General features: G+C 47.9%; 1 protein-coding gene across 3 annotated transcripts in view; it reads right to left on the bottom strand.

Annotated features, from left to right (window-relative positions):
- The window catches only part of HACD2 (3-hydroxyacyl-CoA dehydratase 2), a 99,576-nt gene extending 96,166 nt beyond the window's left edge, over positions 1-3,410 (bottom strand). For 2 of the 3 annotated variants that reach the window (XR_016233142.1, XM_002716611.6), the window contains exons 1-2: positions 3,112-3,410; positions 309-426 (exon numbers count right to left, since the gene is read on the bottom strand). Coding sequence is in view for 1 of the 3 variants with exons in the window: in XM_002716611.6 (XP_002716657.1) it covers positions 309-426; positions 3,112-3,266 (273 nt within the window). In the remaining 2 variants the exon portion in view is untranslated. Of the gene's footprint in view, positions 1-308; positions 427-2,743; positions 2,857-3,111 lie in introns of those variants that run through there. The other variant, XM_089331819.1, reaches the window with a different exon arrangement.
- Positions 3,411-22,473: the final 19,063 nt, after the last annotated feature.

Here is a 22,473-nt window from a genome sequence, read left to right on the forward strand (position 1 = left end):
GGTAGCCCCTCGGGGATCTGCGTTTACCAACACTTCCCTAGGACAGCCCTAGAATGTTTTTAAATTCCACTATAGCCTTGCTTCATTTGTTTTCCAATAAAAGTTGAATCTGAAATATATTCCAAGTAACACAAATGGAATTTTCCCTTAATTGGAAATTTTAAAAAAGTCATTATAATATGCTATGAGACAAAAATTAAAATTTAAAGCCAATCCAACAGAGCTATGGCTACTTCCATATAATTTAGTAGCACGTTGTTTACCTTATGACAATTGAATCAGCAACAATAACAAGTCTCAGGACCTACCTCCAATAAGGCTCCAGTTTGGAAGAATTTCAAAGGCTTTTCAATGGAGTAATAAAGGCTGTGGTAGCTCCCCTTAGCCAGGTACGCTCGGACCAGACCAACCGCTATAACCAGCCACCTGATAAACGAGAAAAACATAATCAGGGACGAAAAATGATACACAGAATTTAAGGTAACATGAAGAAAGGGCAATGGCAGGTGGTGCTGAAGAGGACCTCAGCCGTCAGGGTCCCGCACTTCTGGCCTGTAGCTCTCCGACACCAAGTGGGAAACACGGAAGTGCCCTGGTGCCAGCAGCACTCCGCCTCCCCCAGCTGGAGCTTGGCTTTTTGGCAACTTGGTCTGTAGAGAACACAGCCAACATGAAGGGAATACGTTAAAATCGCCTGTGTGCAGCTAAAGCTAGGCGCCGGAAAGTCTAACAAGAGAAAAGGAATTCTAACTGCCTATGCGGTTAAAGGGTCTCAACACTAATACAGTGAAGACGTTTCAAAACTCTTTTGTAAGTGTCTCACTGGAACATATCCATATCTAAAAATCAATCCTTTTAAAATTGCAAATGAAGTAAGGATAAAAGGTTCTGGGCTTTTTTAAAGAATAAAGATTTCTACAAGAATGCTCCAAAATCATCTCAGAAAAGAAAAGCAGATCGACGGTCTTATTGAGTAGGGAAACACAAAACAGGTGGCCACTTGGCATGCAGCTGTGAACGCCACACTGTCCCACTGTCCTTTCCAGTACTGGTCTGGGATTGTGAATGTGCTCAGTTCCCTACTGAAGCCACAGGACCTTTAGTATGACGGTATGCCCGCGAGGCACTCACACGTTGCCTGCAGGGTGCAAGGCCAGCCAGGCAGTGGGACAGCAATGGGATGTGGTCTAGATCCTTCCTAGAAACTATCACACAAGCACAAACGTGAGCTTGTAAAAGAAATGAAATCCTTACTGGTGTAAGTGGTCAGCGTTAACAGCAATCAGTTACTGCTCTGATCTATCCGAAGTCAGAGCATCACTCTACTTTCGAAGTCTGTTTCTCGACCTGGTTTAAACACAACGCCCTACCCTCCGCCCCAGGCTCCAGGTTCCCTGCCCACAAATAAAGGCTTCTTTTCTTCTTCCCCAGTATATCTTCAAATCCCTCCTCAGTGTAATGCTCTTTCCAATGCTTTTGCTAAGAAAATAAGAATGTTATGTATAAACACAGATTCCAGAATGTTCTTTTAAAAATCATCTGTGTGGCCATTCTATGTGAAAGAAAACTTGTAACTAATAGCTCTTTATTGTTCCAGAACTTTTACTAACAGCTGCTATGAGCTCAAGCAAGACACACTTCTCGGAGTCTAGGTTTCAACACCTACCATTTCTTTTTTTAAAGATTTACTTTGTATTTATTTGAAAGGCAGGGTTACATAGAGAGGAGCAGAGACAGATCTTCCATTCGCTTGCTCACTCCCCAAATGGCCAAAACAGCCAGGGCTGCGCCAGGCCCAAGCCAGGAACCAGAACTCCTTCCAGGTCTCGCAAGTGGGTGCAGGAGTCCAAGCACTTGGGCCACCTTCTGCTGCTTTCCCAGGCACATTAGCAAGGCGCTGGATGGGAAGTGGAGCAGCCCACGCCCATACAGAATGGGATGGCTGCTTCCCAGGTGGAGGCTTAACCCACTGCGCCACAGCACCGGGCCCCAACACCCACCATTTCTAATACTAGCAATAAGACCGTGGTCCTCCAAGGAGACAGACAACTAGCCAGCTAGTTAGCTAGATTTTTTTTCATGAAACAAAGCAAGGTGCTGAGCTGTCAGTGGGCATTAGCATTTGTGTTTAGAAAAAGGAGGGGAGTGTAGAGTATTCACAGGTGTGCAGGGCTCAGCCGCTTAGGGTTACACAGGACAGGAAGCCTCCCGCTCATCCTGCCCATGCATTCATTACCTACTCTTAAAAACAGCAGCAGGACATCCACTAAGGTTCTTTAACCAACTTTTTGGTCTGAGATTTTTTTTTTATAATAAGATGTTGGGAAATTTTTTTCTAACCAGTGAACACAATTTCAAAATACATGACAATGGTCTGATCCTGCGATCCTCGCCAAACCCACAGAAAAGGCGGAGTGGGAGGACCCTGAAGATCACTCACCCCAACTCTTTGGTTTTATAGAACGAGGGAGGTCAGGTGGAAGAAGGCGACCGACCAACCCACAGACGCTCGGCTGGCCAGTGTCAGAACCAGAACGAAACATCTGCTGTGATGAGGGCTGGGCTGAAATGAGGGGGCCTGAGCGTCCACTCCCCCCTCTCTGGTACCTCTGCTTTCCACCCCAACCTCACTCCCTCCTGCGAAGTCTGGCTTCATCTCGAGCACCGCTGCACTCCTGTCACTGGTCAAAAACTTTGAACGCTTTCCCATTCCCTTTCGGCGCTAAGCTCAGGCTGGACTTACAGGAATGGTGGCTCTGCGGCCACAGCTCCCTGCCCTCCCCTCGGATGCAACGTGCGCGGCGGAACGGGAGCTGCGCTGCGGCGTGGCCCGGCTCACCGCCCCCAGACCTGCTGCACCTGTGACCGACCAGCCCACCGGTCCTCCGAGGCCCTCCCGAGCCGGCGCCCGCCTCTCCCCGTACCCGGTGCTGGGGGACCTGGCTCGCGCCCCGCGCAGGAGGGAGCTCGCGGGTCGGCACCGGGGCCGATCTGGCGCGCGGGCTCCCGGACACCGACCGCCGCCGCGGCACTGAGCGCGGCGGGCCGCGCCGCTCCCTCCCCGGCCGGGCTCGCTCCCCGCCTCCCCGCCTCCCCGCGCCCCAGCCTCACCCCGCCGTCATCACCACATTGTAGATGACCAAGTACGCCGTGGCCAGAGGCCCTGGGCCCTTCTTCTTCCGAGGGCCGCTGGCTTCGCCGGCCCCGGTCCGACCGCCGCCTCCCCCATTCCCCTTGGTCGCCGCAGTGGCCGCCGCCGCCGCCATGTCCAGTGCCTGAAGCCCGCTCTCCGTGCGTGAGCACCCCGGGCCGGACTCAGGAAGGCGAGGGGGCGGAGAGAGGGACGAGAGAGAGGCGGGATCGGGGCGGCGGGGCGGAGCCGGGGACAGCGCCCACGGCGGCCGCCATCTTGAATGAGGGCACGGACGCTCCTGGCGCGCCAACCCCTCGGCTCGCCTCGATCGGCGCCGCCATCTTGGATCAGGGTCTGCCCTGCTTCCTGCGCGCTCCCGGTAGTGAGCTCTGGCGCCATCTTTGATTAGGTCAATGCGGCTATCGGTTCTTTTTACAGCCGCCCCCTTAGTGTTGGAGCAAAACAATTACGCTTTCTCTCGCGCTTGTCTTCGCTTCGCCCGAGGGCCCTGTCTTCATCCCGAGCATCCTGCCATTTTGGATCTGGGCGATGACGCCATCTTCACGTCCCACCAACCCTAGGGACCAGCAAGGACCCTTTAGTAGGGCACACCCTGCTCTTTAACTCGTAGCCAGGTTGCAGATCCAGTCCCCGAAAGTTTCTTCCCAGCGTTTTGATTTTGTCACGAGTGCTGTGTAGTGGCGAAGCCCATATGGCCTAGGGTCCAGTGCTGGACCACGAGGGCTGGTGGTGTTCTGGTGCCGGCTCCGTGTAGGCTCGCCTGTGAGGGATGTGCCAGCCAGGCAGGATGCAGTGCAGTATGGGGGAAGGAGTAGCTTTATACCCTCAGTGGCCAAAGATGGAAGACTGTTGGCTTAGGTAGAAAACCTGGCTTGGAAGGGACCTGGAGCAACTGCGGAGATGGCTAACCCCACTTCCCATCCATTGTTTTAGGGGATTCATTTGTAAAAGGCCCTCACCATCAATTTTCACACATCTAGGCATCCTGAAACGAATTACTGTGTATGTAGCAGTATAAAAATACCAAGTATTCATTACAACAAGTACTTGTGGAGGCGTCTGCAAGGTTACCCTGGGGTCCAGGCACTAAATGAAAGACAAGGGCTCTCTTGGTCTCCCGGAAATTAGAGCTAGATGAAAATAAATACTTATTAGTTGGTGAGAAGTTCTATCAGGAAATTAATATGGTAATACAGGCCATGTGATAGTTTGGGCCAGAGTGGTTGCAAACTCATAGGACTTGTTGGTATAGTAGGTGGACACGGTGAGGTAAAAGAGGCATTGTTACAACTTGGAACACCCGAGTTGTATGGGACACACATTGTGGCATAGCCAGTAAAGCCACTGCCTGTGATGCTGATGTCCCATATGGGTGCCCAGTTTGTGTCCTGGCAGCTGCACTCTGATCCAGTTCCCTGCTTTCCCTGGGGAAAGCAATGGAAGGTGGCCGAAGTACTTGGGCCCCTGCACTCACGTGGAAGAAGTTCCTGGGTCCTGGCTTCCGCTTGGCCCAATGCTGTCCATTGCACCCATCAGCCATAGAAGATCTCTCTCTGCCTCTCTCTCTGTAACTGACTTTCAAATAAATAAATAAATCTTAAAAAAAAAAAAAAGAGCCGAGTTGTAGAAGAAGGCTGGTGTCAGGATTTACCCTCCAAAATGAGTCATCTAAGTGGAGAAGCTGAGGTTCAGAGAAGTGTGGGCTACCGATCTGAATTTGAGAGCCACTGTGAGGGTTGGAGAGAGGAACTAAACAATGATATGACTTCATTCTTTCCTGCCTTCGCAGATTTTGTACAGATCCTGATGCCTTATTTTCCTGATTTCTTTATAGAGCAAGTTAGTAGACCCAAATTGCAGACTATGATGGAGGGAGGGGGATAGTTTTTGAAAAAGAAATAAAGAAATGATCCATTTGCAAAACAACCATTCATCTAAAAGCTTCTTTCATTAATTTAACAGATGTGTTTTTTCCAATGTAATCTGCTTAATGGGAAAGTAGGAGGAAGTAGGAATGCATAAATCTCTGTCAGTTGGAAATCAATTTAAAACTTAATGTATCTTCCTGCAGTGCTTAGGCTCAACTCCAGCCTTTTCTCCACAATACAGAGTGATCTTCTCCAAATACAACTCTGTTCATGTCTAATACCCTTTCCCTCCCCACTACCTTAAGACATTTGAGTGACTTCCAATGACACTTCAGATCAAGTGTAAAATATGCAATGTGGCTTATGATGATCTGCATGGTTGGGCACCTACCCTGCTCTTCAGTGTCACTCCATACCATGCTCTCCCCAACCATGCTGGTCTTATCTTAATTCTCCTAGGGAACAGTGCAGTATTCTGCCACAGGGACTTTGCACATGCTATTCCCACTGCCAAGAACAATCTCCATTCCACGCTTCCTCCTCCTGACCTAAATTCTGATGTTATTTTCTCAAGGGAAGTTTCCCTAAACTTCTGGAATGAATCATTCTCCCTGCTATGGTCTTTATGTACTTTTTCTCATGACATACCTCAGTAATTTCATATACATTCATTTGTGTGATTTCTCTCTCTCATTAAAGTACAAGTTTTATAAGACAAGGACAGAGGCATTTTCTTGTTGATGGTGGTTTGTTTAGTTGTTTGTTGCCTGACACACCCTCTGGCAACATGTTATAGCCTAGATCAATCATGGTTTCCCTAAAGAAAGTAATTATTTCAAGACTTGGGCTTCTGCCAACACAAGTAGACAGCTTCAGAGTTCTGTGACATTGATAAGCAGATGCTGAGATGGAGTGGTTGTAGAGAAAAAGTGCCATCCTGAGGCTGCTAGCAACCACCATCCCTTCCACTTGGAGGAAGATCTCTGATGGAAAGAAACCAGCTGTGAGTGGGGAGTGTGGGTCCTGGAGCATTGAGTCTTGGCTCTAGTCCTTGAGGCCTGGTACCTGCTCTTCCTTCAACTTTCTCAGAATTAGCCCATTATTGTTTCCAGATAGTGAGTGAATATATCCTTTTTGTTTAAGAATCTTAGAATAAAAATCATATTTTCTATTTGTTCAGACAGAAGTCCTAGAAATTCATCTCATTAATTTGGCTTGAGTTACATGCCCATTGCTGAGCCAATGATTGTGGTCAAAGGGGGCAAAATATGCTGATTGGTCAGGTCTAATACTGTGTTGGGGGAGGGGCATGCACTGAGTTTGGGGGAGATGTGGTTCCCCTTTTTACTACAAAAGGGTTGATACCAGAAAAAGGGAATGGATGCCGGGCAGGTGTGGTGGGTGGAAAGGTGATTCCCCAAAAGATAATGGCATCAAATATCTGGAACCTACGAATGTTACCATGTGTGGGAAAAGGATCTTTCAGAAGCATTTAAGTTTGGATCTTATGATGAGAGGACAATGTCGGATCATACAAGTGGGCCCTAAGGGCAATCACATATATTCTAATAAAATAGGCACACAGAGGAGGAAGAGACACACTGGCCAGGTGGAGGCAGTGTGGCCACAGAGGCCTAGAGTGACGTCAAGGAAAGCTGGCAGTCACCCCAATCTGGAAGACAGGAGTCTCCCAAGAGCCTCAGGAGAGTGAGACCCCGCCAGTGCCCCAGTTCCAGGATGCTGAGAATCAGGAGGCACACATTTGTTGTAAGCCACCTTGTTTGTGGTAATTTGTCACAGCAGCCACAGAAAAGCAATACAGCAGATTAAAATAGATGCTGACTGGGAACTCTGTGCTGCCCCGTGTCTTAGAGCCTAGTGTGGGGTGTGGGAGAGCAGTGACACTCAGAGAGACACCATGGCCATGAAGCACATTAGGGATGGCGGAGCACGCACAGAGCTTTCTGGGGACCGCAGACCAGTTCTTGGTGTGAGGGGACACAAGGCAGGGAGAGGCTTCGGGAGGCATTGAATATAATTAGAAAGGAAGTGATGGAGCATGTGAGCAGGTGGCAAGTCGTCCTGAGAGGAAAGGACAGGTAGGAAACACGTCTGGAGAAGGCTAGGGAGGGTGTCATGGCAAAAATGAGTGCAAATAAATAGGCCTTGAGTGCTTCGCTGGGGAACTTAAATGTGGACTAGGACACGATGAGGAAGCCCTGGAGGTTCTTAAATAGCTATGTGTTCAGGCCGGCGCCGTGGCTCACTTAGCTAATCCTCTGCCTGCGGCGCCGGCACCCGGGGTTCTAGTCCCGGTTGGGGCGCTGGGTACTAGTCCCGGTTGCTCCTCTTCCAGTCCAGCTCTCTGCTGTGGCCCAGGAAGGCAGTGGAGGATGGCCCAAGTTGCTTGAGCCTTGCACCTGCATGGGAGACCTGGAGGAAGCACCTGGCTCCTGGCTTCAGATCAGCGCAGTGCTGGCCGTAGCAGCCAATAGGGGAGTGAACCAACGGAAGGAAGACTTTTCTCTCTGTTTCTCTCTCACTGTCTATAACTCCACCTGTCAAATAAAAAAAAAATAGCTATGTGTTCAAAGCATTATCTGAAAAGAAAGATCTCCCATGTATCAATTTCTTATTGACCCAGTAACAAATCAGCACAAACCCAGTGCTTAAAACAACAGGAATGTATTCTCTTTAAAGTCCAGGAGGTCATAAGTCCAACATGATTCCTAACAGGGATAAGCTGAAGGAGTCAGCCAGGCCGGTTCCTTCTGGAGGCTGCAGGAGCATCTATTTCTTACCTCTCCTGGCTTCCAGAAGCTGCCTGCATTCCCTGACTCTCAGCCCCATCACTCTGATCTCTACCTCTGTTGTTGCATTATTGCCTCTGACCTTGATCTTTCAGTCTCTCTCTCATAACAACCTTTATGACTATATTGGGCCTACTCAGATGACCCAGGGTCATCTCCCCATGTCAGAATTCTCAGTGTTGGGGTTAAGCCACCACCTGTGACACTGGCGCGCTGTTCAAGTGCCTGCTGCACTGCTTCCATTCCAGGTCCCCGCTAAATCGTGTGGGAAGGCAGTGGAGAGAGGTCTTCCATCCTCTGCTTCACTCCCCAAATGGCCGCAATGGCCAGAGCTGAGTCAATCCTGAAGCCAGGAGCCAGGAGCTTCTTCCGGGTCTTGCACGCAGATCTTCAGCTGCTTTCCCAGGCCATCAACAGAGAACTGGCTCAAAAGAGGAGCAGCTGAGACACACACGGCAAGGGTGCCGCAAGCAGAGGCTTAGCCTACTGCCCCACAGCGCCAGTCCCTGCATAGCCCCTTTTGCCATAAAAGCAACATTCTGGGGATTAGAACATGGGCCTATTCAGGCCCACCACATTCCATTTCAAAATGAAATTAAGGAAAAACCACAGAAAACAAAAACTCCAAAGATTTCAAAAATGGCATGCTTTTCAAATCATTGCTGACTTGCAGGAAAGTAAGGAATATCTCCAAAGTGGGGCCAGAAGTAGGGAGGGGCTAGTGGAGAGGACTCATGGTGGTGATAAAGAGCAGCAAACTGAAGCTAGGACAAGGATCAGGTCACAGAAGCAAACACCAGGATTGCCCTGGGGACGAATGCTACCACCAATGCTGGCGCTGAGAAACTGAGCCTGGAGCCCATGAACACTCAGGTCCCTCTGCGGGGCACTGAAGTGGGCCAGGTGCCGCCAGGCTTTCGGCAGAGGTCTGCAAGTGTCCTCTGGAGGAAAGTGTCCAAGTGTAGGCCCTTGGACTCCCCTTTGATTACCACCAATGAAGTATAAACTCACACACACGCACACATGCACACATGTATTACCAAGTATACAGGGAGATGAGCCACTGTGGGTTAATGAGCAGAAACCGCCACAACAATGAACTTCATGTACCAGAGTTATCAGGTAGAGAATATAAAATAAGCGTATGTAAAATGTTTAAGGAAATAGAAATGAAATAGCACGTGAATGTTTAAGGCAGATTTATTCATAGTTACCAAACCTTAAAAGCAAGCACAATGCTCATCAATAGATGAATAAGTAAACTGTGGAACTCTCAGACAGTAAAATATTATCCAGTGATAAATGAGCTATGAAATCATTGAAAGTCATGGAGGCATCGGAAATGCATATGGCTAATGGAAAGAAGTCAGCTGGAAAAGGCTATACACTGCGCGATTCCAGCTGCGCTCATATGCCACGTGACATTTCAGTCAACAGGTGGTGGTCCCTTAGTACAGCCTAATAATGTCACAGCTATCTTAGTTCGTGTAAGCATGCTCTCAGCATATAAAGAAGAGACCAGGGCTGGTGATGGGCTACAACTGCAGGATATGCCACCCATGTGGGAGACCAGGCTGGAGTTCCTGGCTCCTGCCTTCAGCCTGGCCCAGCCCTGGCTGTTTCAGGCATTTGCAGGCTGATGGAAAATCTCTGTTGCAGTGTCTTTCAAACAGATGAAAAACATTTTAAAAAAGTGACTAGGCAGATTTGAAAAGTTCTTGGATTGTTTATGAAGACAATACAGGTACTGATTAATATTCAACTTTGAGGGGCCAGCATTGTGGCATAGCAGGTTAAGCCACTGCCTGCAACGCCAGCATCCCATATGGATGTTAGTTTGTGTCCCGGCTGCTCCACTTCTGACCCTCTCCCTGCTAATACACCTGGGGAAGCAGCAGAAGATAGCCCAAGTACTTGGGCCCCAGCACCCTTGTGAGAGACCCAGATGAAACTCCTGGCTCCTGGCTTCAGTCTTGGCCCAGCCTTGGTTGTTGCAGCCATCTGGGAAGTGAACCAGCAGTTGGAAGAGCTAAATGGGTAAGAATTAGAGTTTTTTAAAAAAATCATACAGTAGTCTTACCTTAACAGTGATTTTTTCCCCACAATTTCAGTTATCTACAATCACAGTCCACAAATATTAAATGGAAGATTCCAGAAATAAATGATTCATAAGTTTTACGTTGCTCACCTACCTGAGTAGCATGATGAAATCCCATGCTGTTGCTCCACCCCCCCCCTCAGAACATGAATCATCCCTTTGCCCTGCATTTCCACACTGTTGATGCTACCCATCCAATAGTAGCTTAACAGACGTCTTGGTTATCAGATTGTTGCAATTTCAATATCTCAGTGCTTGTGGTCGAGTAACCCCTGGCCCCAAAGTACAAGAAGAGTGATGCAGGCCACTTTATTACAACATATTGTTATGTAATTATCCTATTTTATTATTCGTCATTAATCTCTGTGTCTAATTCCCAAATTTCATTCTCATAGCTAACGCATGTGTAGGAAAAGAATCGTGTGTATGGAGTTTGAAGCCTGCTGTCTCAGGCATGCACTGTGGGCTTGGGACATATTTCCACAGATAAGGGGGTCTACTGTAAATCCAAAAGGCAGAGAAAGAGGTCTTCCATCTGCTGGTTCACATCCAGATGATCACCACAGAGCCAGAACTCTATCCAACTCCCCTACATAGGTGGCAGGGGCCCAAGTATGTGGACCATCATCCACTGCCTTCCCAGGAGCATTAACAGGGAGCTGAATCAGAAAGCGAAGTGGCCAAGACTTGACCTTGCACTCTGATATGAGATGCTAGCAAGGGGAAAAAAGGGAAACAGAACAGAGGACCAATGGAAAGCACACACAAGAAGGTAAAACTAAACCCAGATATGTGAGTAGCTGCCTTCAAGGCTGGTGAACTAGAAGTAAAGGCAAAGACTGGCAGCAGGTGTTTAGCCTGGTGTTAAGATGCTGCATCCCACGTTGGAGTGCCCGAGTTCTATTCCCGGCTCTGGCTCCTGGCTCAAGCTTCCTGCTAACACAGACCCTGGGAGGCAGCATGATGGCGCAAGCACTGGGTTCCTGCCACTCACATGGGTGACCTGGATTGCATTTCTGCCTCCTCATTTTGGCATTGGCCATTGTGAGCATTTGGGGAATGAACCAGTGAATGGGAGTTCTTTGTCTATGTCTCTTTCTGTCTGTATCTCTGTTGTGTATGTGTCTCTCTGCCTTTCAAATAAAGATGTTTTTCAAAGACGAAGATTATCAGTCTACAGAAATTTTTTAAAAACTATATACTGCTTAGAGGAGGACACTTTAACAAAAGAAGGCAGAAAAATTGAGAGTAAAATGATGGGAAAGATACACCGTGAAACTATTACCCTAAAGAAGACCAGTATAACAAGCAGAACAACACACAGCCCTCTCCCCTCTCCACCCCATCCCTCCAGCCCTGCACAATGACGTCCACACCCTAATTCTGTGCATTAAGTCAAGACCTTGCAATGAGATGATCCTGGGTTGTCTGGTGGGTTTGAGTGTAATCACAGGGGCCCTTCAAAGTAGGAGAGGGAGAAACAGTCAGCCAGAGCGACCCAGGGCTACAGAAGAAAGGCAGAGAGCGAGGCTATGTTACTGGTTTGGAAGACAGAGGAAGAGAGCATCTAGAATCTTCCCTTGGTTTTCTGCCAGTGAGACCTGTGTTGTATTTCTGACCCACGGACCTGTGAGATAATCAATGTGTGTTTTAAGCCATTACACTTGTGATTTGTTACAGCTGCAACTGGAAATGAATGCAGCTAATACATCTGTGTTGGGATGTCTGAAAGGACTACTACAGATAACACCCTCTGTGCTGATAGAAGTACCCCTCAGAGAGCAATTTTAAAAGGACATGCATAAGCGGGTGCCATAGCTCACTAGGCTAATCCTCCGCCTGCGGTGCCAGCACCCCCGGTTCTAGTCCCGGTTGGGGCGCTGGTTCTGTCCTAGTTGCTCCTCTTCCAGGCCAGCTCTCGCTCTCTGCTGTGGCCCAAGTGCTTTGGCCCTGCACCCGCATGGGAGACCAGGAGGAAGTACCTGGCTCCTGGCTTCGGATCAGCGCAGCGCGCCGGCCATAGCGGCCATTTGGGGGGTGAACCAATGGAAGGAAGACCTTTCTCTCTGTCTCTCTCTCTCTCACTGTCTAACTCTGCCTGTCAAAAAAAAAAAAAAAAAAAAAAAAAAAAGACACAATACAAAAGATGACAAGTCTCTCCAATTAGTTTATGAGTTGCAAGAAATCCCAATCAAAATCTCAATGGGTGGATTTTGTTTTTTGTGTGTTTTTGTTTTTGTGAAGCTTAACAAGCAGATTAAATTTTTATGTGAGGGGGTGGGAGGCTGTGCTGTGGCATAGTGGGTAAACTGCTGTCTGCAATTCTGTCCTCCCATATGGGCTAGCTCTTTGTTAGTGTGTTTGGGAAAAACAGAAGATGGCCTGAGTTCTTGAGTCTCTGTCACTCATGTGGGAGACCCGGATGAAGCTCCTGGCTCCTGGCTTCAGCCTGGCCCAGCCATGGTTGTTGCAGCCATCTGGGGAGTGAACCAGCACATGGAAGAGCATTCTTTCTCTCTCTAACTCTTACTTTCAAAATAAATAAAGAAATAAACCTTAAAAAGAAAAGTGTATGTGCAGAGGCTGGCATTGTGGAACAGTGGGTTAAGCTGCCACCTGCTGGATGGTGGTCCACATACTTGGGCCCCTGCCACCTATGTAGGGGAATTGGGAGTTCTGGCTCTGTTGTGATCATCTGGATGTGAACCAGCAGATGGAAGACCTCTTTCTCTCCCTCCCTCTCTTTCTGTCACTCTGCCTTTAGAATAAATAAAACATATTTTTAAAATAATTTATATGTGGCTGGTGCTGTGGCTTAGTAGGTTAAGCCTGTGCTGCAGTGCTGGCATGCCATATGGGTGCTGGTTCATGTTCTGGCTGCTCCACTTCTGAACCAACTCCCTGCTAACGGCCGGAGAAAGTGCTATGGGAAAACATGGCAGATAAATTATTGTTACTTGGGTTCTTTGTCTCACATGGAAGAAGGATTTCCAAGTGGATGGTAAAGAGATTTCAAAGTATGTATTAGAGTAAAAGGTCTCCAGCCAGAGCAGCGTGGAAGGGGGCTTCCAAGAGAGGAATAAGCCCAAAGGGACTGGTGGCAGTGGGCTTTTTAAGTAAATTTCAAAGGAAAAAAAACTTGACAATCAGATTGGCATTTAGTTACCAGGCAGGGACAAAAACCATCAAAGACCTCATTTACAATCCTCCATCCAGTCTGGCCTGCTAAGGGTGGACAGGTAACTTGTTTCCACAATAAGCTGTGAGCTCAGGAAGAACTCCCTTGCTATTCTCATGGCAAATTTGGAGATTCCAAAGGAAGGAGGGTGGCCTGTTTGTTCTTGCTAAAGAACAAATATTTTGCACCCCAAATTCCACTGGGACCCCCTGACTATCTATTAACCCATCAGACTCCTCACAAAATTTTGCAGTGGAAGATGGCTCAAGTGCTTGGGCCCCGACACCCATGTAGGAAACACAGAAGAAGCTCTTGGCTTCTGGCTTCGGATCGGCCCAGCTCCAGCCATTGCAGCCATTTGGGGAGTGAACCAGCCAATGGAAGATCTCTCTTTCTGTCTCTCCCTCTCTCTGCCTGTAACTCTGCCTCTCAAATAAATAAAATCTTAAAAAAATATATGTGTGTGAATGTAAAGGTCCAAAAATTGCCAAGGCTTTGAGAGAACTTGCTTTGTAAGGTAGCAAGACTTAGTATAAATCATAGTAATTAAAACAGTGGGGGATTGGCATGGGGGTGGCAAAGAGCCCAGTGAAACAGAATAGGGAACCCGGAAACAGCCCCATACTGATCCAGACACTTTATACAGGGAGCTGCTAGATGGCTTCCTGGCAAACACGTGGTGAGGGGGCCTGACTCTTCCTCTCCTTGTCTTCTCACCAGACTCTCGGGATCAAGAGAGTCCTTGGCGGCAAAAAAAAAAAAAAAAAAATTGTCCCATTCCTCAGCGGATTCAGATGGAAACTGGTAACAGAAGCAGGTAGAACTCCAGGAGGAGACACTGGACAAGAATGCAGCAGGGGCTCAGGGGCTCTAAGGAATTGCCCGTGGGTGGCACACAAATGGACTTTGTATCAAGTCGCCACCATCTCAACCATACCAGACTGAAAATGTCACCAAAACTGGGGACATGACTTTTCTCTTTGTTTCTATTCTGTGCATTAACGGCTGGTTCTGTGACACGTATGTGAAACCCTACCGGGGCAATGGTATGCATGTGAGAAGAGAGAAATCCCTTCCTCACACTGTCCTAGCTTTGTGTTGCTGCAACAGAACACCTGAGCCAGGGTAATTGATGAGGAAACATGATTTATTTTTTAACAGTTCTGGAGTCTGGAAAGCCCAAGGTAGAGGGGCTCAATAGGTAAGGGCCTTTGTGCTTCATCATCCCACGTCAGGAGGCAGAGGGCCACAGGGCACACGGGAGAGAGGCGGAGGAGAGAAGCTGGAATCCTTCTTAGCAGGAAGCTGTAACTGAGCCACTCCCTCAATCACAGCATAATTCTGTGGTGAAGGCAGAGTCTCAGCCCTCCTCACTCTTGGGGGTTCCACTTCTCAACACTGCTGCCTTGGGGGTTGTTTGCAACACGAGCACTTTGGTGGACACAGTCAGACCACAGAGTACCCCATACACAAAAATCACTGCCAGGGGGCTGGCGTTGGGGCGTAGCAGGTAAAGCCGCCTCCTGGGTACCGGCATCCCATATGGGCGCCGGTTCTCATCCTGGCTGTTCCACTTCTGATCCAGCTCTCTGCTATGGCCTGGGAAAGTAGCAGAAGATGGCCCAAGTGCTTGGGCCCCTGCACTTGCATGAGAGACCTGGAAGAAGCTCCTGGCTCCTGGCTTCGGATCGGCACAGCTCCCGCCATTGCAGCCATTTGGGGAGTGAACCAGCGAATGGAAGACCTCTCTCTCTCTCTCTCTCTCTGCCTCTGTCTCTCTGTAAGTCTGCCTTTCAAATAAACAAATATTTAAAAAAAATTTTTTTTTGTCAGGCAGAGTTAGACAGTGAGAGAGAGACACACAGAGAGGGTTATAGACAGTAAGAGAGAGACCGAAAGGTCTTCCTTCCGTTGGTTCACTCCCCAAATGGCTGCAATGGCAGGAGCTGTGCTGATCCGAAGCCAGGAACCAGGAGCTTCTTCCAGGTCTCTCATGTGAGTACAGGGACCCAAGCACTTGGGCCATCCTCCACTGCCCTCCCGGGCCACAGCAGAGAGCTGGACTGGAAGCGGAGCAACCGGGACAGAATCTGGCGCCTCATCCGGGACTAGAATCCGGGGTTCTGGCGCTGCAGGCGGAGGATTAGCCTAGTGAGCCACAGTGCCAGCCTCAAATAAATCTTTTTTAAAAAATCATAGTTAGACTTAAATGTGAAAGACAACAGGTACAGCTTTTAGAAACTAACAGAATATCTTTACGACCTCAAAGGCAAAGAAAGAATTTTTAAAATAGATATTAAATTTCCAACCATAGGTGAGAAGATTGATGCAATTGATTATTAAACTGAGAAAATGTTGGTTCATCAAAAGCATAAAACAAGCAGAACAAAACAAAACAAAACAAAACACCAAGGTATAGGGTGGAGAGAAGACATTTGTGATAATATAATTCATAAAGGATTAGCTCCAGAACACTTGAACGTCAATGGGACAACCACATTCAAAAAGTGGGTCAAACATTTGAACTGCAATTTTTTTCAAAGAAAAATATATAAGTGACTAAGAAACATATGCAGCTATGCTCAAGCTTATCAATCAGGTAAATGCAAGTTACAACCACAATGAGATGCCATCAAGCCAGCATCCACACTGGCTGAAGTTAAAGTTTGATAGCATCGTGTGGTGGCGTAGGCTGCTGGTGGAGAATTGGTACGTCCGCTTGGCAAGACAGTGTGGCATTGTCTAGGGAAATTAAAGATACACTTATCCTTTGACTGACTGTTCTACTGCCAGGCAGACATGCTTAAAGCCTTCCTGGGCTCTTCAAAGCAGCCTTGTTCATCCCAGGCCTGCACTGCAGGCAGTAGGTGCTGTCTACAGTTGAATCAGTAAGCCGGCCAATCCTGGTAAACTCTTACCGTGGGATGCTCTGCAGTAATGCGAATTTCAGCTCTACTCAACAACAACATGTGTGAATCTCGTACACACACTAGTGAGTGATGGAAGTGAGGCACAAACGAACATAACCAGCGTGATTCATTCACCTAAAACTCAGAATCAGGCTAAGTGAAATGATACTGCACAGGGATAAATACTCAGGTATATAGGACACTGTATAGGAAAGCAAAGAAATGATATCACAAATGTCAGGATAGCGGGCCCTTTCGGTGGGGAGAGCATAGTGCTTGGCCCCGGCAGGGTCAGGACAGGGGAGGCGGAGGAGTCCTTGCAGCATTGGAAACGTTATGTGGGCTATGTGGTTATGTGGGTTTTACTCCCTGATGACTCATTAACGTGTATAGCTACACTTTGAGTACTTTCTGCATGTTGGTTGTGTTTCATAATCAGCCTGTTTTAGAAGACAGGAATGCTAAGCCACAGGGAGAGGCAGGGGCCTGTTAGCCAAGAAAGCACATGGTAGTCATTGTTCTTGGTGATGTTCTTAAGTTAGGGGTGGTTCCCAGGTGCTAATTGTTAGACTTATCACTTACATACACTTTATTTTATTTATTTATTTTTTTTTGACAGGCGGAGTGGACAATGAGAGAGAGAGAGAGAGAAAGGTCTTCCTTTTGCTGTTGGTTCACCCTCCAATGGCCGCCGCAGCCGGTGCGCTGCAACCGGCGCACAGCGCCTATTCGATGGCAGGAGCCAGGTACTTATCCTGGTCTTGAATGGGGTGCAGGGCCCAAGCACTTGGGCCATCCTCCACTGCACTCCCGAGCCACAGCAGAGAGCTGGCCTGGAAGAGGGGCAACCGGGACAGAATCCGGCGCCCCGACCGGGACTAGAACCCGGTGTGCCAGCCCCGCAAGGCGGAGGATTAGCCTAGTGAGCCGCGGCGCCGGCTCTTACATACACTTTATATGCTAAACATACACTTGTGCTGTATAATAAAAAAAATTTTTTAAAGACTTATTTTATTTGAAAGAGTTACAGAGAGAGGTAGAGACACAGAGAGAGGTCTTCCATTTGCTGGTTCACTCCCCAGATGGTTGCCAACGGCTGGAGCGGCACTGACCCAAAGCCAGGAGCCAGGGCTTCTTCCAGGTCTCCCACGTGGGGGCAGGGGCCCAAGGACTTGGACCATCTTCTACTGCTTTCCCAGGCCATAGCATAGAGCTGGATCCGAAGAGGAGCAGCCAGGACTAGAACCAGTGCCCATATGGGATGCTGGCACTTCAGGCCAGGGCTTCAACCCATTGCGCCACAGCGCCAGCCCCAAGTTGTATAATAAATTAGAAGAAGAATCCCGAGAGCAGGAAGTAGGGTAATCTGTATCAGGGCTGCTATCTGGGAAATTGTGTTAGTCAATCAGTATAATAAAGACCCTTGGGGCCAAGTTCACTGGCACTTCACTGTAAGGGAAGCCCTGTTGATGGACAGATTTTGTGACCCCATGAGGGTACTTCAAAAGCTTGTGGAAAATGTAATTAAATTATATGAAAGTTCATTTGGCACAAAAGAAACGTTGAAATTCGTGTGTATGAGGGGGTTTGTGAACATCTCAGGAGGAATGTGTATTAAGAAAAATCTATACATGGATTTCAAAATTTTTGGTACCAAAATGAACTTATATTTAATTTCATTTTCCGTGGACTTTTGAAGCACCTTTATAGATGGTAAGACTATATAAAAAGCAAAGCCCTGAGCTGTTGATCTCGAAAGTCAGGACAGTGGAGAGTTTTGGAACAGAGGTGGGCACTCCTCTTCCTCATCGCTTCGTCTCCATAGAAAAAGCAATGTCTGCGCAAAGCTTTTGTGCTCATCAGATGTCCAGGTTCCTAAACAACGGAGACCAGCTGGCTAGTTAGAGAGAGAAGGAGTTTACGGGAAGGACATTGGGTGGCTCACAAAATGGATGGAAAAACTGCAGAATGAGGTTTGGAGCACTGCCGGAAGCCATGAGAGATCAGGCTGTCAGAAATAGAGCCTAAATCAATACACAGGAAGCGTCTGGTTAGCATCCAAGGGCTTCTGTCGTTGGCACATCTACTTCAAGACATCAGTGCTGCCCTTGTTGCTTCTTCTGCCACCCCTGGAAGATTCTGAATGGCCCACCTGCTTCTCCATGTTACCTCAGAGTCCAGGTCGTGGGTAGGAACACGCGATTGAAGGTTCCGTGCCCACATTCCAGAGATGAGGGAGCTGGGAGAGGGGCTGTTTGACCACACCAGAGCCCCTTTATTGGAATTCTCTCTAGATAGAGTGTTTGCATACTGAGAGGCCAAAACTGAAAAATATCTGTCACAAGGCATTTAAGAAATAAACGCATCCAGCTTCTGCTAGAGACGGAGATGGGAAAAAAGTAATATGATTACTTAGGAGCCGCGAAATTCACTGGCCGTGTTTATCTTTGGAGACAAGATTTGTGCACAGGGTTACTGAATTGACAGCCAGGCCGCGTCTCCCTGCTGGCTTCTCTGTCTGTGACTGGGAGTGGGAGGTGGCGTGGCAGTCCCATCAGACCGTGATACAGGCCACGTAGCTACCGTCAGTTCAGGAAGGTGCGGCGTGACCCCAGCCCCGCCTCCTGCCTGGCCATTGTCAGGGAACCTCCAGGGAGATGTTTCTGGGTGCCTGACCAACTGTGGAGACAACTGTCGTTTGGAGTCCCATTTGGCCAGCGATGTAGTTTCTCCATCTTGCAAAACCCTCGAGTAAAGGCAGGGTTGGGTGATAGGATTCAGGCTGTGAATGCCACCTTGAACTTGCCATTAGCCAGCCCTTTGTGATGGTCAAAAATGGTTTGTCTGCTCCAAAACTGTTGGCACTGGATTGCACTGTGGCGGAATCGGGAAGTGGACCCTGGAAGGGGTGGCTGGGTTGTTAAGAGGAGCAGATGTGGGGAGTGGCTTGTTGTAAGCCAGCCCAGCCTCTCCTGCTCTCTCTCGGGCACACACCCTCTTTTCTTCCCACTTCTCCGCCCTGGGATGAGGCAGCCTGAGGCCCTCAGCTGGCAGTGCTGTCTGCTCCAGAACTGGGAGCTACACAAACTTCTTTCCTTTATAAGCTACCCGGTCTCGGGCATTCTGTTGTAGGAACGGAACATGGACTAAGACGCTCCTTAGGCTAGCCAGCGAGTGACACGCAGACATGGACGGTTCTATCAGATTCTTCTTTAGAGAATCTGCACCTGTGCAAACAGTCCTGAACAGATGGGGGGAGACAAGAGACTCTCGGGGAGAGGCTGTGAGGCAGCTGCCAAGGCACTGGACAGGTGTGCACCGTCAGCTTCGGGTCTTCGGTCTCCTTGACAGAAGTTACTGAACGCACCAGTGAAGTTCAATCACCTTCATGAACAAGTGCTGATGAAAACAACATTGATGCCCCCCCCCCCACCTTTGCTTATTCAAAATGCCAAAGACAGAAACGATTCTGTTGGCAGGGTAAGGACTGAGTATTCTTAAATTTTGCTACAGAAAGCCTGGATTGATATACTTTTTAGTAGGCAGCTTGGCAATACACACCAAAAGCTTAACACCACGTATGTCCTTCAACCCAGCAACTACACTTGGGAGTGATCGTAAAGAAAGAATTTAGGATGTGAAAACAAATTTAGTTATAAAAGCTCATCAAGGTTACTTGTAAGAGAAATGCTTCTGAATTGGAATTTCCCAATTATGGGATCGAACAATCCCAATGTCTGACAGTCCAGGCTGGTTAAATTATGATAGAGGCTTCAAGTGGCCTATTCATGCCTTAAAAATGGTCTTTGCAGGGATGGGCATTTGGCCAAGGGGTTAAGTTACCACTTGGGACACCCACATCCCGTATCAGAGAACCTGTTTGGAGTCCTGGCTCCTCCGCTTCTGATTCAGCTTCCTGCTAATGCGCAACCCGATAGGCAGCAGGTGACAGCTCACGCTGGGTCCCTGCCCCTCACGTGGGAGATCGGGATGGAGTTCTAGGCTCCTGGATGTTGTGGGCATTTGGGGAGTGAACCAGAAAATGGAATATCTTTCTCTTTCTGCCTTTGAAATAAAATGAAATTTTTTAAAACTTAAAAATGGCTTTGCAGCTTACTTTAAAATGACTCAGCAAAAATAGCACATGTCTGTGTGTAATAGAGAGTGAGTGCTAGCATGAGGGAGAACTTGTGAGCAAAGAGCAAATGGGGCAATACGATGTCAGAAACTATGATTTGCTCTATTTGCAGGTGTTAAGTTAGTTCAAGGGAACTTCAAAAACTTCATGAAAAATGCAATTCAAAGATAAAAATGTATTTGCCTGCAAAGCATTTGGAAATGTATATATTGTTTTTCCATAATACGCATTTTCTGTGGGTTTTTTGAAGACTCGTCATGTAGATGTATGATATGTATGTATGGGAAATGTACACTATGACTATGTAAAGGCAGTTAATAATACAGGGTTTCTGCATACAAAATGAAGTCTCTGACCGGAAACTAAAACTGTTCATCACTCTCAGCAAAAGCAGCAGCCAGAGCAACATCGTGTGTTGGTTCCAGCCCCCGCCACACCAGGGCCAGACGATGAGGACCCAATGCAATCCGCACGGTCCGCAGGGCGCATTCCCAGAGAGGGATCCGGAAACTGTGATCCCCGTGAGAGGCCGCCTAGCCACCCCCTACGCCAGAGGGAGAGAAGCCTGGTCTTTCTCTGGAAGGGAAGCAAGGCTTCTCCAGGAGGGGAGGGAGAGCTCTTTAAGTACTGATGCCATCACCCACTACCTCCCAGGTGTATGAGCAGGAAGCTGGATCACAAGTGTGGCGTAGCTGGGATTTAAATCAGGCATTCATGACATGGGATGTGGTTGTCCCAAGCAGTGGCTTAACAAGCTGCACCACAACACACACCCCTGTACCCAGGAAATTCAACATTGATACAATGCTATCATTTAATATATAATCATATTCTAATTCTAAATGCAATTTTTTTCTGAATGTTTTTTAAAAATTTTATGAACTTAGTATTTTATTTGAAAGGCACAGACAGAGAGAGACAGACAGACAGACACACAGAGGCAGAGAGAGAGAGCTTCTATCTGCTTATTCATTCCCCAAATTCTTTCAACAGCTGGGGCTGGGCCAGACCGAAGCCAGGAGCTTATAACTCAATCTGGGTCTCCCATGTAGATAACAGGGATCCAAGCCCTTGAGCCATCACCGGCTGCCTGCCAGGGTGCACATTAACAGAAAGCTGAAGTTGGCAGCAGAGCCAGAACTTGAACCCAGGTACTCCAGTATGGGATGTGGCATCTTAACCACCCCACCCAATGTTGTACCTGAGCGAGTGCACACACAGGAGCACCACGCACTGATAGAATTGGATGGCCCTTTATTGCCAGCGGTGGAGAGCAGGCTCCTGCCCTAAAGAACTCTCAACCCCGAAGCCCCAAGCAACAGGGTTTACAAAGGCAAAACCCACAAAAATGGGAGGGGGAATACATGGTTACTAGGGTCAAGCTAGCCTAAAGCCTATACAAAACTATTGTCAATTATAACCTTAACAATACCAGTTACAGTCTTAATTTCAATTATAATCTTGACATTAATCCAGGTATTAGACATAGACAAATTACAATCTTATCATTAATCCAGGTACAGCCTCTCTATTTTTAAGCTTGAGAGATCATGCTAGGGGCTTTCTATGCTTTGCCAAGTGTGATGTGTGATGCATTTTGCCAAGTGTGACACAGTGGGCTGCTATTGTCTGAGTACTTTAGGTCATAGTTTCAGACCACAGTCTCCGGGGGGGGGGGGGGGTGTTTCAAGATGGAGTTTCTGGTGCTCCAAAATGGAGTCTCTACCGTCAAGGTGTTACTTCACAAATGCCTGCCAGTTTTTCTGAATATTTTCCATTCTGTTGGTTGAACCCACAGATGCTGAACCCATGGATGCAGACGGCAACTGAACTTAAACTGCCCTTCGAGAGGGAAAGGCAAGTGGATGAGAGAAAAATAAAGATATTAAGAGACAGCATGGGGGGAAGTAAAAAGGAACTTGGGAGAAGAGATAGGTCTGGGGAAGTTTTTCACGTGAAAAGCTGATGGATATAAACGTCCTATCCTCCTCCCGTACAAAATCGACACACCCTTTGATGTTTTGGTGTGAGTGGGCTCTTCAGTGGGGAAGCTCCAGAAAGGGAGGAGCAGACAACAATGCTGTGGGGAGCACTTGGGGTGCTGCCTGGGCTCCTCAAGCTTGCACGTGCACGTGTAGGGTTCAGTCATCACCTGCCATAGTGGTCCTTGAGCTCTGGAAAGTGAAGACTCCAGTGAGCTTCATTCATAAAGACTCCAGTGAGTTTCATTCACATGGCCCATAACTATTTGATACATACCATTTTTTATTTATTTTTATTTTTTTATTTTTATTTTTTGGACAGGCAGAGTGGACAAT

Source organism: Oryctolagus cuniculus, chromosome 4, assembly GCF_051225735.1.
Source record: "Oryctolagus cuniculus isolate XC-2025 breed Fujian yellow rabbit chromosome 4, ASM5122573v1, whole genome shotgun sequence".
NCBI classification, from domain to species: domain Eukaryota; kingdom Metazoa; phylum Chordata; class Mammalia; order Lagomorpha; family Leporidae; genus Oryctolagus; species Oryctolagus cuniculus.